Source organism: Humulus lupulus, chromosome 3 (assembly GCF_963169125.1).
Source record: "Humulus lupulus chromosome 3, drHumLupu1.1, whole genome shotgun sequence".
NCBI classification, from domain to species: Eukaryota; Viridiplantae; Streptophyta; class Magnoliopsida; order Rosales; family Cannabaceae; genus Humulus; species Humulus lupulus.
Window position 1 is genome coordinate 52,308,390 of NC_084795.1, and position 15,835 is coordinate 52,324,224.

At 33.6% G+C, this 15,835-nt stretch overlaps 2 protein-coding genes across 2 annotated transcripts; both read right to left on the bottom strand.

Annotated features, from left to right (window-relative positions):
* Positions 1-436: 436 nt before the first annotated feature.
* Positions 437-4,819, bottom strand: LOC133824148 (uncharacterized). Its single transcript, XM_062257015.1, has 3 exons — positions 4,706-4,819; positions 3,949-4,060; positions 437-2,034 (listed from the first exon to the last, which is right to left on the bottom strand). Exons 1-3 carry the CDS (start codon positions 4,817-4,819, stop codon positions 437-439), a joined length of 1,824 nt encoding a protein of 607 aa, XP_062112999.1.
* A 6,598-nt stretch (positions 4,820-11,417) lies between these two features.
* On the bottom strand, positions 11,418-14,825 carry LOC133822689 (homeobox-leucine zipper protein HOX3-like). The gene is made up of 4 exons (XM_062255108.1): positions 14,463-14,825; positions 14,052-14,284; positions 13,789-13,868; positions 11,418-11,979 (listed from the first exon to the last, which is right to left on the bottom strand). Exons 1-4 carry the CDS (start codon positions 14,539-14,541, stop codon positions 11,661-11,663), a joined length of 711 nt encoding a protein of 236 aa, XP_062111092.1. The 5' UTR covers positions 14,542-14,825; the 3' UTR covers positions 11,418-11,660.
* Positions 14,826-15,835: the final 1,010 nt, after the last annotated feature.

Genomic DNA, 15,835 nt, shown 5'->3' on the forward strand with positions numbered 1-15,835 from the left:
TCTAAATTAAAGTTAGCCAATAAAGGATTTTACAATCTCCCCCTTTGGCAACTTGATAGACAAAAATATTTTAAGAGTTTATTTTGAAAGATCCTGCAAAGACAAACCAGGTTAGAGAAAATAGTAATGAAATTACTCCCCCTGCGAAATGCGTCTCAATTGTACCAAGGATCACAAACATGAAAACAAAATAAACCTGTTCAAAATAAACCAACCTTCTTACTCCCCCTTGTTGTCTAGCAATAAGCCAAAGGAGTAATAACACAGACAAAAGAAACCAAATGAAAAGACACCAAACAACGTTCTTTTACAATTTATTTAAACCAAAAAAGAGAAACACAAAACAAAGTAGAAATAGATGGCCTTATTTGGAAGGACCTGCAGCAAATTGAGACATCATGGTCGAGAGACAATTCTTGAGACTGAAAACTTCTGTCTAAACAGATTCCAGAGTGGCCTTGACACCAACGAGTTCAGTAATGACAGAATCAGCATCGCCAGCCTTGAGAGTAATCCCTTTAGTTGTCTTGACTAATGAGGATTCCTTCTTGAGTTTGTAATCTACACCGGCAGTGGGAGGTATCACGATTTCATATTCCAACCGGAGAGACTTTTGAGAATCAAGCAACTTGTAGATCAAATGAGGAAACACCAAATATTGGCCTTTCTTTTTGGCTTTTCCTAAGGCAGTGATCTGATCAAAAATGAGAGTGGCAAGATCAACTTGGAGACCAGTCCCAACTTTGTATAGAAAGAAGACCGTGTCAAAGGTAATGGTAGAGGTATGAGTGGGGGGGGGGGGGGGGGGAATCCAGTTGTTGGTGGCAAATTTGTGTAGCACAGCATAGTAATGAGTAAGATCGGTCACCTTGAGAACCGAGTGTTGTTCCCAAACCATATTCTGTCCCACCAACTCAGATAGAACCTTGTCTTTGTTGAAATCCACATCAACATTGATAACAACAGGAGGCAAATTGAGAACCTTGGTAATCTCAGCAGCACTAAACAAATACCAATGTCCCCGAACATAAACTTGACCAAACATAAAAGACTTGCTATCAAACAAATCATCATTAAGATTAGCATAGAATTCTTGAACAACCCAAGGAACAAAACCATCAAACCCAGTTAAAGAACCTAACCACCCTCGATCTTCAATATTCTTAATGACCCCAAACACTCTATGGGCAGAAAAGTAAAAAAATTTCTCACAGATAAAATCATGGTGCACATAATGCTTCATATTTTTCTCATTGTCATTGAAACAGAAATTCAAAGAGTGAGCTTTAAAGGTTGAACCTGGAGAGGCTTTAGGATCCACTGGTGACTTTGTGCGAATCTCAGGAATTTTCACAGCTTTCTTTCCCTTTGGAGAAACAGGAGGGTCCTCTGATGGGACAGACTTGACTTCAGATGCAACATCATCATCAATAGAGGGATCATCTTCAAGGGGATCATCATCAAAGGGAACCAAAGCTTCAGATGGATCAATTTCAGAAGAGGAACAGGGTGGAGGAATCTTCTTCACCTTCGACCGAAACTTGGAACGTGGAGTGGAACCCACAGGAGAAGAGGCCTTTGGAGAGGAAACCAAAGGATTATTACCTTTGTACCAAGGAGATTTTCGAGAAAAGGAGACATGGAACCACCCTTTGCTTCTTTTTTTTCTTAGGTGCAAGAACATCAGGGGATTTAGAGGAGTCAGAATGGGTTTTGGCCGAATCACCATCATGATCAGAGATATCACTGAGAGGGATGCTCGGACCTTTTTGGAAGACCCAGGAACAGAGGTGAGTGGAGTCACCGATGAAGGAGGTCCATACGATACTTTGGGGGCTTCTAGGTCAAGAATAACCACGGCTTTGCTCGTGGTGATGGAACCGTCAATGAGGCTAGGTTGAGACAAGGTACTCTTTCGGGCCTTTTTCTTGGTGAGAGATGGAGATGCAGTCAACGAACCAGCCTTAAAATCCTTGACAGACCAAGAGCCACTTCCTCTGGTTTTCACCATGATTGCTCGAGAAAGAGAGGAAACTGTCACAAGGAAAAAGAAACCGAAAAAAAAAGGAAGAAGATGAAAGATGGAGACGGTTGAGATATTGGGCCCAAGGATGTCTGGATATAAAGAAAAGGATAGATAGGGATTTAATCTTTTATTCCATTTTTTGAGAATTAAATGGAATATACACTTTTGGAAAGTACACAATAATATCCCAAAAATAATTGCTAACAAATGAACACAACACAAAATTGGGAAACAAGCCAAAATAGGAAACTTTTGATCTTAGAAAATATGAGATAAAGACAAAAACAAAAATGATACACATACCCTTTTTGACACACTCGGATACGATATTTTCCTTGAAAGAATATATATTTTTTTATTTAATTAATTAATATATATAGCCAAATGTACCAAAAAAATATCCATTTTTTATTAGTGCTCAAAGTCTTCATGCCCTTGCATGTGGAGAGAGAAACAATCATTAGTTCAAAATAAATTTTTACTATAAGGTTAGAAAATATATTTAATATAAATCATGCTTTTTTTTTAAATAAAATATCACAAAATATTTACTCCCGTCACAAAAAATATTTTATTCAAATCAATGAGTGTGTATGAGACTTACAAATTTTTCCAACAGTATATCTTAAGCATTTGTGTGTGATTGTGAAAGCAGAGATCATTGCCCTGTATGTCAAATTTAGCCTTTTTCAGGGACATTGCCCTATGTGGCAATTTTTAGCCTTTTTTCTCAATGAGTACCCAAATTATACGCTTTCACACTACACTGAAGGCTGCATTTAATAGTGGTAGAGTATCTTCTACATAATTTTTAGTTACATAGTTCCAACTTACTCAAAGATAGCATTTTACACAACAGTGCAGGTAGCTCTATTCTAAGATGGAGCCTGAAATACTTTTTAAGGATCAAATGCTCATAAAATATAAACACAGATTGATTTGAAAGAATATTAATTGGAGGGACTATTTATTTTGATTTTTTATTTTTAAAAATATGTGCATGATATATATTAATTATAAATTCTAGCCTGAAGTAAAAATATATTTTGACATAATAATTTAGACTTTTTCGGTGAACAAGGACAAGAAGAAATCACACAACTTTTTCTAGTACAGGGATAAGGTACAGCACAAAAAAAATTAATTAGGACATACCCCCAAGGATTTCCTGAGGGAATCAAACCTGACTGTATCAAGGGCTTTTGTAAAAATATCTGCAATCTGTTTGTCAGTCTCAATATATTCTAAGATCAAAGTTTTATTTTCAACGAGTTCCCTGATAAAATGATGACGAATGTCAATGTATTTAGTGCGAGAGTGTTGAACAGGATTTTTTTAGATATTAATAGCACTAGTGTTATCACAAAAAATAGTCAAGGTTTTAAGATTAAACCCATAATCTGTCATCATTTGTTTCATCCATAATAATTGTGGACAACAGCTTCCTGCAGCTATTTACTCAGCCTCAGCAGTTGACAGGGAGATTGAATTTTGTTTCTTACTATGCCAAGAAACCAGATTGTTTCCCAGATAAAAACATCCACCACTTGTACTTTTTCTGTCATTTGCATTGCCTGCCCAATCAGCATCACCAAAACAAACAAGGTTAGAGTTTGTTTCTTTTGCGTACCAAATTCCATACTCTTGTGTACCATTCACATAGCGAATGATTCGCTTTACAGCTGTCACATGGGATTCCATAGGATCCCCTTGATATCAATCACATACCCCAACACTATAGCTAATGTCAGGACAACCAGCTGTGAGATATAGAAGACTTCCAATCATGCTTCTGTACAATGTTGGATCTACTTTTACACCATTTTCATCCTTGGTTAGTTTGACCATGGTTCCCATTGGTGTTTTGGCATGTTTAGCAGACTCCATCCCAAATTTCTTAACAAGATTTTTTGCATACTTACTTTGAGAAATAAAGGTTCCATCTTCTGAATGTTTGACTTGCAGTCCTAGGAAATAGTTTAACTCACCTACCATGCTCATTTCAAACTCATCTGTCATTTGTTTGACAAATTCCTGCAATAAGGTGTAGAGCCAAAAACAATATCATCAACATAGATTTGAGCAATAACAATAGTAGAATCAACATTTTTGATGAAAAGAGTTTTATCAACTCCTCCTCTTTTATAACCATTGAAAACAAGAAATTGAGTCAATCTTTCATACCAAGCTCGAGGAGCCTGGTTTTAGACCGTAGAGAGCCTTTTTAAGTTGAAAAACATGATCAGGATTATGTGGATCTTCAGATCCTTTTGGTTGTTCAACAAATGCTTCTTCATTCAAAATTCCATTTAAAAAGATAGATTTAACATCCATTTGGAATAATTTGAAGCCAACAACACATGCAACAGCCAATAGCAATCTTATTGACTCAAGTCTTGCAATAGGGGAAAAAGTTTCATCGAAATCAACTCCTTCAATTTGAGTATACCCCTGGGCAACTAGCCTAGCTTTATTTCTTATTATTGTACCAAATTCATCGGTTTTATTTTTGAAGATCCATTTGGTACCAATAACATTGGTATGATTTGGTCTAGGAACAAGAGTCCATACCTCATTTCTTGTGAATTGTTCTAATTCCTCTTGCATTGATTTTATCCATGACTCATCATTCAAGGCTTCTTTCACATTTTTTGGTTCAAAGCTGGATGTAAAGCAAACGAATTGAACCAAATTCACATACTTTTTTCTTGTCACCATGCTTTCTTCAATATCACCAAGAATGAGATCTGAAGGATGATTCTTTTTAATTCTGGCAGAAGGTTCTCTCTGCATTGAATCTGTGATGATTTCTTGCCCTTCCTTTTTTGGTCATTCAGATGATGTTGGAACAGATGCAGCTTCTGTTGCAACAGTTTCTGTATGAGAGGGCACAGCATCACCTGTTGTCACTGCAGGAGATTCTGTTTGAGAGGTTTCACCAATGAACCTATCAATTTCTTCTTCATTGGAATATTCAGAAAAAACTTTTAAATCATCAACAACAACATTGGATGATTCCATAACAGTTTGAGTTCTCATGTTATAAACACGATAAACTCTACTATTCATAGAATATCCAACAAAAACTCCTATATAACTTTTTGAATCAAATTTTCCAACATTCTCACAATCTCTAAGAATATAGCATATACACCCAAAAACATGAAAATAACTTACATTGGGATTTTTACCTTTCCATATTTCGTAGGGAGTTTTGGAGGTACTTGGGCGAAGAAACACTCGATTGATTGTGTAGCAAGCAGTGAATATTGCTTCTGCCCACAATCGTTTGGAGAGTTTCTTACTGTTTAGCATTACTCTGGCCATCTCCTGCAAGGTTCTATTTTTTCTCTCAACAACCCCATTTTGTTCAGGAGTCTTGGGAGCTGAGAACTCATTGGAAATACCTAGAGATTTACAAAAATCATCATAAACAATATTCTCAAATTCCTTATCATGATCACTTCTGATTCTCACAATCTTACCTATATTGTAATCTTTTTCAACTCTTAATTCAATGCATAGATTTTTGAAGGCATCAAACGTGTCTGATTTTTCCCTTAAAACGTCAACCCAAGTAAAACGAGAAACATCATCAACACACACAAAGATGTATCTTTTTCCATTAATAATTTCAACTTGAATAGGACCCATGAGATCCATATGCAAGAGTTCAAGAACTTTTGAAGTATTAATTCCTATGACACTTGTGTGAGAGTTTTTTAATTGTTTCCCCAACTGACAAGGTTCACATTTACCTGCAGATTCTTTACCCAATTTGGGTAACCCACGAACTAACCCTACACTTGCAATCTTTTTCAAACTTTTGAAATTTATATGACCCAGTTTCTCATGCCATAAGTCAGTGGTATTACCTATAGCCGAATGACATGTGAGGGTTGGTGAAAGAGTATAACAATTATCAATAGATATATATATCCTTTCAATACACTCACACCATTTTGATCAATAACATTGCAATCATCACGAGAAAAATTTACTTTGAAGCCTTGATCACAAATTTGACTTACACTAATTAAATTAGCCTTAAGGCCTTCAACAAGCAAAACATTTCTCAATGTTGGTAATCCACCAAGACTTAGGGTACCTTTTCCAACAATATTACCCGACATACCATCACCAAAGGTTAGAGCACCACATTTCAAAGATTTGAAATTTGTGAATATATTTGCATCTCCTGTCATATGTCTAGAACATCCACTATCAAAATACCAAGAGTTAGAGGCACGAGATTTATGACAAGTAAAAGCAGCAAGACAATTTGTTCTTGCTTTTTCAATCCAAACACTTTTTGATGGTTTTTTCACAACCTGTTTTGTTTTACTATAATGATTTAAATAATTGTTTTTGAAAAAATTCATCATAGTAAAACATCTGGGTCGGATGTGCCCTTTCACTCCACAAAAATGACATATTAGAATGAATCGATCTGTTTTATTTCTTTTGAGAAAATTGGCCTGTTTAACAAATGTGGAAACAGATTGGACTTTTGTAGAATCACCTGTTTAAGATGTACCTGCAGAGACGTTAGTGGTTGACACAGAATGAATGCCAGATTTCACAAAAATGGTTTTGCCTTTTGATTTAAAACCATCAGATCCTAATCCCGAAAAATTACCAGCTTTTTGCCCTGCACCAATAACATCATCCAAGATCCTAGAATTTGGATTAAGCATTTTAACACCTTTTACCATGTGGTTAATTTCATTTGATAATCTCTTAATTTCACAATCTTTTGCAATAACTTTATCCTTAAGATTCTTCGTAGTGTTTTCAAGTTCATCATTCTTTTCCTGTAGGGATTTGTTATTGCTTGCCATTAAGCGATTATCAGAACAAACCTTTAATCATTGATCATACATATCTTTGTATGATTCTTTTAGAGAGTCCTCATCTAGATCAGACTCACTGGATTCACATTCAGAATTACCTTCCTAAACTGTGTTGTTTAGACAAACAACCATTTTATTAACCTGCGAATTCAAAGTTAATTCAGAAACAACAGAAGTTAAGGCAAGGTTTGAGTTATCTTCCTCCTCGCTACTTTCAGAGTCCTGATCACTCCAAGTAGCTGCCATTACCTTTTTATTTTTCTTCAGTGTATTGGCACATTCAGATTGAATATGACCAAATCATTCACATTCCCTGCATTGCACACCTCTTTTATTGCTATTGTCAAAAGGTTTAAATAATTGATTACCTTTGGAAGATTTGAACGTGGATTTTTTGTTACCAATATTTTTCATGTATTTTTGAAATTTTTTGGTCAACAAGGCCATTTTGTCTTCACCATCATTTTCATCTGAATCTTTCATTTTTGACGATTTGAGAGCAACTGGTTTTTCTTTGGGAGCACTTGGTTTTTCCTTTTGACGAATTTGATGATTGAGTTCAAACGTTCGCAATGAACCCATCAACTCCTCTACTTTCATTGTGTCGAGATCTTTTGCCTCCTCAATTGCTGTGAGCTTTGTTTGAAACCTGTCAGGAAGCACTCTAACAATTTTCCGAACTAACACATTATTTTCCAATTTTTCTCCCAAGGAAAAATATTCATTAGCTATATCAGCCAGTCTTACATAGAATTCTTTGAGAGACTCAGTTTATGTCATTCTAAGATTTTCAAATCTTGTAGTTAGCATTACAAGCCTAGATCATTTTACATCAGCGGTTCCTTCAAATTGAGTTTGAAGGATTTCCCAAGCTTCTTTGGCAGATTCACACGAGGATATTAATTTTATGTATCCTTCACCAAATACATTAAAGATAGCATGCAAGGCTTTGTTGTTATAACTAGACAATTTATCTTCAGCATCGGTCCAGTTAAGTTCAGATTTTACCTTTGTTACATCATTTGATTCAGATGGAGGTGTCCAACTGGTTAAGATTGATCTCCACGCCTTTTCTTCTTGAGATCTAATAAAGGCTCTCATCCTATCCTTCCAATAAGGATAGTTGGAATCATTCAGTAAAGGAGGACGAGTTATAGATCTACCTTCTGCAAAGAAAGACATTTCACAAGGCACAAAACAAACGGAAAGATACATGATCTCACTAAGAGTTTAGTGACCCGCTCAGATACCAATTGAAATTCTGTATTTTAATATTACCAAGTGATTTAAAATAAACAACTTAATTAAATGTGGAATATTGATTAAGTTGTTTAGACAGATTTCAGTTTTGTTCACACTACTTTTGCAACTGTTTAAACGGAAACAGAAAAACAGGTAAAAATTCAACACACGAGAATTTTTACGTGGTTCAGAAATCTTTTCAGATAACCTACATCCATGGGGCCATGCCCAGAGAATAAACCAATTAGTAAAGAAACAATGTGTACAAAAGCATTAACTTTAACAATGTAAGACTCCCTCTTAAACTATTGCCGCAATCTTGTTGTACTCTTCTCTACGAAACTGGTTTTGATGAAACGTTGATTCTCTTGAACTCCCTTCAAAGAATAGCGAGTGCTCACTTCCTCCCGAAGTGAGACTTAGATAGAATCCTCTCCTGAAGATCCTTATGAACACGTTCACAATAGACACTACATGTTTACAATGGATTAGATAGATATCCACAAATACACTCAGCACTCTCACAAAGATTAAGGTGAACAAACTTAGTCTCTATAAATAAGGACACTCTTCAAAATAACATAATGTTTACAAATATTCAAAATGGAAGAGGTGAAAATTCCAAAGGGCCTTGGCAAGATATTTATAGGCAGGGAAATCGTCCAATGCCATCATTTTCTGGTATCTTTGAAATCAATTTGCGAATTCCTTTTATTTAGGAAATCAGCCAGCCAAATGAATTATGTGTCGACAGAAAAGGAAACTGATGAGTCAACAATGTAATCAGTTTTATCTGGCAGAACGAACATGGTCATTTCTTTTGACCAATTTTATTTTTGATACCTTCTTTATTCCAGAATAAACATAATCCCTCACAATAATCTCAAGATAATTGCAATACATATTTTTACCAAATATTGATTATTTGTGATAAATAAGGTAAAAAATATATTCACACTTAAAAGATATTTTCACACTAGAAAATCAGCTGAATCAATTTGATATTTAAACCATGAATCAATAAGGAGATATGCTACTGATTTTCCTTAATAATTTTAAAATATTTTGTCTAAATTAAAGTTAGCCAATAAAGGATTTTACACTAAATTTAACAATTTACTATTTTTTATGTATATTTTAATATTTGTGTACCATTTAAATATATTTTTTAAATTTCTGCCCCTAGTAAACAAATTTTATGGATCCCACACTGTTCAAATGTTAGATTTATAGCATTTTAATTAGTATTCTATTTGTTATATGTGTTTTTAGGTTGGACAAAAAATAAGCGCTAGCAGACATGCTCTAACAGCATATGTTAAAGCACAGCATGTTAGAGTAGAACGTGCTTGAGCACTATATGTTCCAGCATTACTTGTTCGACCAGAACATATACAAGCAAGAGTACGAAATCTCCAAAAGAAAGTCAGTTATAAAGATTTTAGTCTTTTATTTTGACATAAATATCTCATAATTATATTAGATTTAAATGAGGTTCTATATTCTATAAATAAAATTCATTAGACTATAAAAGGGGATTGCTCTATAAGCCAAAATGCTGCAGGTATTTTTTTTTCTCAAAAAATAAAAAACAGGAGACATAGGTTCGCTTTTCATATCACTTCAATTCTTTTCTTTTCTTTTCATCTTCTCACACACAAATTCATTCGAGATAATGAAGCATTTTTCCTCATCCTACTCGTACATTTTCCCATTTCTCAAAAAGGTCATTAAAGGCATGGTATGGGCCTGTGTTTTTTTTTTTTTTTTCAATAAAACTGTCTTGTTTCTGCAACCTCAAACTAAGGCTTTATTATGAACATATGAGCCCAATTTTCCTTGAGCACTTTCCGCTTTAATAGGTCCTTTGAAATTTCACAAGTGTGTCTATTTTTCAAAAACTATCTTTAAGATATGATATTGTTCCAAATGAATTAATATTTGAAGAAAGCATAGAAGTTACTAGCTAGCGAGTACTTTTTTAAATACTAGCTTTTTTGGGGACACAAAGTACCACAATTTTAAAATGCATTTGAAAGTAAAACTAAAAAAAATACAATCAATGGTCACTACTGGAATTTATCGTATTTGTTACATTTAATAAACATTTGATTTATATGACTCACTGCCACGTTTTAAAGCTCCTAAAACATGTCTTAATTCAAAAAAAAATTGAAAATTTTCTTGTGTTAAATTTTACGAGTAAAGTTCTTGTTTTCAAGATTTTGTATGGAACTGATAGAAAAATAGAATATTTTATAAATACAATTATAAAAATCACAATATGGAAACCTACGTAAATAAATAAAAATAAGTTGTAAACAACAATGATATGAATTTCAATGATCAAAAATCAACTAAATCTTTCTATAACTATCTGTTATAGAGTATTATTTGAAATGTGATCTTCTAACACTTTGATCAATAGTCGATAATCATCTCGTCGCTTTTTTATAAATGTGGTTTATTCTAACTGTTTGACTAACACAGTAAAAATCCTCGAAAATCATTGACTATGGAGCACAAAAAATCAAAGGGTATCTTTTTATTTTATGGATAAGCATGTTTTCTAAATAAGCGTATTTAAAAAACTTATATATATATATATATATAATTAAGCAAGGATTAATCACATTTCATGTTGTTTCTAATTTGAAATATATAAGTAGGGTTTGTAAAAAGGTTAAAACCACCACCGTATATTTGGATTCCAAAAAAAAAAACCAGACATGGTGTATGTAATATTTCCAACATTATCTTTCATGCCCATATAATTGGTTACTTTCCGGTACTGTTGACAATAAGTACTAAAGAATAACATTTGAGAGTAAAAGCTATATTACTAGTGTTTAGTGCCAAAAGAAATTCCAAAACACAAATATTTTTGCCACCTATATATGCTACATACATGTAGTACTCGTATTTTTATAAAGTTGTACCTCCACGACAAATATTGTCGGTCACCGATAAACTTTTTACTTTCAAATCATTAACTAATAATAAATTACTCTTCTCTACAAATTAAATTTGACTATATTTACCCTTTTAAAACAAATAGTATTATTGACATATATAGCCACTACTTATTAAAACCTAATTTATATAATTAATTATTACAATAACGGCCAGAACCACTCACACACCCTTAAAATTTTCCACACCAATAATTAATGATTGGAATTTTATACAATTTTTTCTGGTGTGTCATTGAGTAGTGCGTTCTTGTAAGTTGTAACATATCGTCAAAATTATCCAGCTCTTTTTTTTTTGGCCATGGTTTCCAAGGCAAAAACACATGCCAAAGAACAACCAAACAATATCATTAGAATATCTATGCAGAGATTTTTAAGACAACGTATTGTGTAGAGTGTCCCCTCGCAACACGTTGCATAAAACTTTTTAGCTATATGAACATTCTCTAATAATTAATCAATTAATTAATTATTTAATCAAACTTTTCTTTTTCTTTTTTCTTTTCTTTTGTTTTCTTTTTTCCACGAAGTGGGTCATTAGACAATGTGGATGAAGATACGGCAGGATCACAGGGAGGGCGTCGTCACTTTAGACGACAATGCGACGGCGGTGGAGGCAGCACCAGTTCTGGTGGGGCCGGGCATGTTGTGGTTTCCGGCGACTGCGGAAGTAGTGGAGGTGGTGACACGTTCGCAGCGTGGACACATTGTGAGTGTGGATGCCGGAAGAGGCTCGCAGCTGTGTGGAGAGATCACTGTTGGAGGACCCACTTTCATGGACCTCAGCTCCTCCACTTCTCTTTGTAGTCTTCTGTTTTGTTCGGTCAGTGATCCAAACCATCTTTTCAAGTACTCACACTCCATCTCCGTCTGTTTCAGCTTGCTCCTGTTATAAACTACTCGTATTAATGTTCAAATTAAACTTTGACAAAGTGATAGTGTGTTGTATATATATTAGTGTCGTATCACTATTATATGTACATGTAAACACTACAATATATTTATAAATGCAATACAAACAGATTAACTAAATAAGATATTAATATTGCGGTATGTTATTATTAATAGACACTTATCTAATTAGAACATAATATAATTATTAGTGGCAACAACCGCATGCTTTAAACATATAGTTGATGTTATTTCATGATTAAGAACACACTTTATATATACATTACATGATCTTATAATGAAACAATATAATTAATAAACAGATCTGAGAAATGCATGGGGCATAGCTAGGACGTACTATATTAGTCGAAATGGAGTAGTAATGGGGTCAAAGTTGCACTTATGAGAATGATGAAACTGACAAGCACACGAGGCGGAAGAACACACTCAAAAACATCACTACTGCTACTACTATACTTATCTTCTCTCTATTATTATCAATGTGCTCATCTTTTTATCCTTGTTCTTCATTCTTTGGACAACTATCATTATTACGCTGCTTCATAAATCCCACCCCATCATCATCATTTATCATTTATATATATATATATATATGTGTGTGTGGTTGTTATTCATAATTATTTGCATATATATCCCGACTCAACTGGACCACCTCAAGCTCTCACTGTACAAATATAAATATATATATATATATGTATATATATTCACACACACACACACACACACACTTATAATAGTACTATTATGAAACTATTAATCATATTAGGAATAATATACGTACAATTAATTTGGTTAATTTCCAACTTTCTATAATTACTTTAGAGATAATTACTACCATTTTTTTTAATGTTTTCTCCCTCTCAGAAAATTACTTATTATTAATTTGATCATGGCAACACTTCTTCACTAATTACAGCAAGAAGTTAGAACCATAATTAATGTTTCTCTTAAACAGTAGCCACTTCGTTTAAGGAGAGCATTGACTGCTAATTAACAAAATGCGCTAATAACATGTGTTTGGATTTATTTACAATAATAAATATTATTACAGTCAAACTTAATTAAGGACTCACCTTTAAACGATATATTTACACTCATTAATCCAAATATATATTATATTCATTATTATTATTATTATTATTATTCCCAGTTTTATGACCGTCTTTTTCTCAGTAAAGATTTGTAAGCAGATTTTATACTCCCACGTACAAAGTCCAAATATTCTTCTACACATGAACCAGAACAAGAAAAATCCTTAAATAGTTTTTTTTCTTCTTTGGAAAGGATAAAATTCACTAAATCGAATATATCGATACTACAATATTTTTAAAGTATGTCACTAAAGAGAATTCTCCAAAAAAATAAAATAATAATAATAAATAGATACACAAGTGGATAACATGGAGAGCAGATAGGGCTATATATGAGTCTAAAAAGTGAAACTGTAAACATCAACCAGCTGGGCCTAGAGTTTTATGTTAGGAGAGTACGAAAGATACGGGGCTAGAATCAGATTCAGATGGTAGTATGCATACTTTATGAAAAAGATAGATATATATATATATATACACACACACATGGCCATAGAAGGACAGTTATATATATTCTGTCAACGCTAAATATCTGGACCTTACTTAAATCCCAACCACCAACAAATTGATCAAAAAAAATATGTATAGTTATTTTTCGTGACCTTATCTCATCATCTATGTTATCATGTACAAATATTAATGTATGTATATTCATATTCATATAAATATTTATATGGGTTGGGGTACGGTACCTGGCCCTACGGTTCTGGAACCAAACCTCAACTTGGCGTGGCCTTAGTTTCAACTGCAACGCCAAAGCCTCTTTCTGTTTCTGCAATTAAAGCCAACAAGAGAAAAGTTAAAAGTTATTAATTAACGAAATAAAGTAGCCAAATTATACCAACTCTAAAATAAATTCAAGGGTTTGAAAAGAAGAAGAAGGTGGTATATTAATTCAATTATTAATAAGGCCATTAATATATTTATATATATATATATAGGGTTACTTTATTACAGGGTTTAAGGTATGGTGTTGTCTAAAGCTTTCTTCAAGAAGACGAGACTGTTCCTTAGTGAGACGAAGTTTTTTCCGAGGAGGGCCTGAATGAGTAGTACTGCTCATCATCATTTCATCTTCGTCTTCCATGCTGTCTTCTTGATTATTATGATCATGATCATGGTGATCATGATGATGATGGTGATCTCTTCCAACTGATGGTACTTGGTTTATGTCCAAATCTCTCATCACTGCCACCCCAAAAATTATTTCATCATTTAAATCAAACGAAATTAGCCTGAATTAATTATGTCGTGATGAAACTGATCCATCATGTTATAATAATAATATCTTGAACACGAGGGAAGATCAATAATAATAAGAAAACAAAAAACGCAACTACTACATATATATAAAAGTATATATTACCAGAAGAGGAAAGAGATGGGGAAGAGGAGAATCCTATGGTCAACTCCAGGCTTGAAGGGGTGGTGGGTAGTATCGCCATAGAAGTATTTATACTTTGCAGAGTAAAAAAAGTACTATTCTATGTATATATGAAGAAGAAGGAAGAAGAAGAAGCAAATAAGGATTTCTATTTTGAGAGAGAGAGAGAGAGGAGAGAGAAGAAAAGAGAAATAAAGGTAAAGTAAAAAAAAAATAAGGGGGGAGAGAGACAATAAGAGAGATGAAAAAAACACAAACCCAGCTAGATTATGATGAAACGGAGGAAAAAAAGAAAAGGTGAGAATGTAAAAGGTCAAATAAATAGTAGTGGGAGTTGGAGAGAGAGAGCAGAGGAAGGAAAATTTAAGCCAACGTAGAGAAAGAAGAAAAAAAAAAGTAAAGAAAAAGGGTGTGGGTGTGAAAGAAGAGAATTAATTTTGACTTTGATGAGAATGGGTTTTGGTGTTTGGTGTTGGAGTTGGGATAGGGGCCATTTGACTGATGTCGTCAAGTCAAAGGGTGTGACCCACCCGATGGTTGACACGTGTCGGGGGCAATGGTAAAGTGAGTGTAGGAGAATAACCGGCAGTTCCTCCTGTTGAACGTAGCTAATTGGCATTCTTAAGGGGAAGGGGTCTGAGTCTCCAGTCTGCTTGTCGGTTCAAAATTATGGTCAGCTCGTGAAATCATTGGAACCTAAGCGCTATAAATATAAATATATATATATATCCAACTCCATCTTCAATTCATCCCTAAACACATTTTAAACTAACGCGTCTTAATTAATTATATATATATATTCTTATTTCTATTAATGAGCCCATAACAATATTAAATTTGGTATTATCATAATAATATATATATATTGGGACAAACCTGTTTGAGATGGCCATTTGTAATAATAATTAATTAAAAAAAATGTGGTTACTTTTGGACATTGATGGAGTGATTGCAGTTTTTTTTTTACCTGCTGCTAGTAGCGGCGGGTACATATTTTACAAAGTGAATCGTAACGCTTTGCATTAAATCAAAGAAGAAAAAAGACAGGATTTTGGGGATTTTTTTTTCATATTATATATTTATAGGGGAGAGTTGAGAATGTCATTTATGTTGAAGGAACTAGGAAGAGTGTGCTTTTATTAATTGCTTGCTTTCTCCTTTTGGGAAATGTCCTTTTGCTGTAAATGCATCCATAGTTTTTTTTTTTTTTTTTTTAAAAGAAAAAGAAAAATTCTTATTTGCTGAAGTAAATGCATCAAATAGTAGTAGTTATGACTTTGAAAGAAGACTTTGGCATTGCTAGGCCTATGACTTTTGGCGCATGGAAAAGTCAATAATAATGGGTTAAAGTTTTT

Excerpts from the sequence above, each read along its gene's own strand:
- LOC133824148 (XM_062257015.1), bottom strand. The coding sequence starts at position 4,819 with ATGCAGAGAGAACCTTCTGCCAGAATTAAAAAGAATCATCCTTCAGAT. Across the intron at positions 4,061-4,705 it reads ATGTGAATTTGGTTCAATTC|GAATTTGTCAAACAAATGAC; the intron begins GTTTGCTTTACA and ends ACCTTATTGCAG. Across the intron at positions 2,035-3,948 it reads TGGAACCTTTATTTCTCAAA|TTTCCTCTCTTTCTCGAGCA; the intron begins GTAAGTATGCAA and ends TCCTTGTGACAG.
- LOC133822689 (XM_062255108.1), bottom strand. The coding sequence starts at position 14,541 with ATGGCGATACTACCCACCACCCCTTCAAGCCTGGAGTTGACCATAGGA. Across the intron at positions 13,869-14,051 it reads AACACCATACCTTAAACCCT|AAACAGAAAGAGGCTTTGGC; the intron begins GTAATAAAGTAA and ends CTTTAATTGCAG. Across the intron at positions 11,980-13,788 it reads TTCCAGAACCGTAGGGCCAG|GAGCAAGCTGAAACAGACGG; the intron begins GTACCGTACCCC and ends AGTTTATAACAG.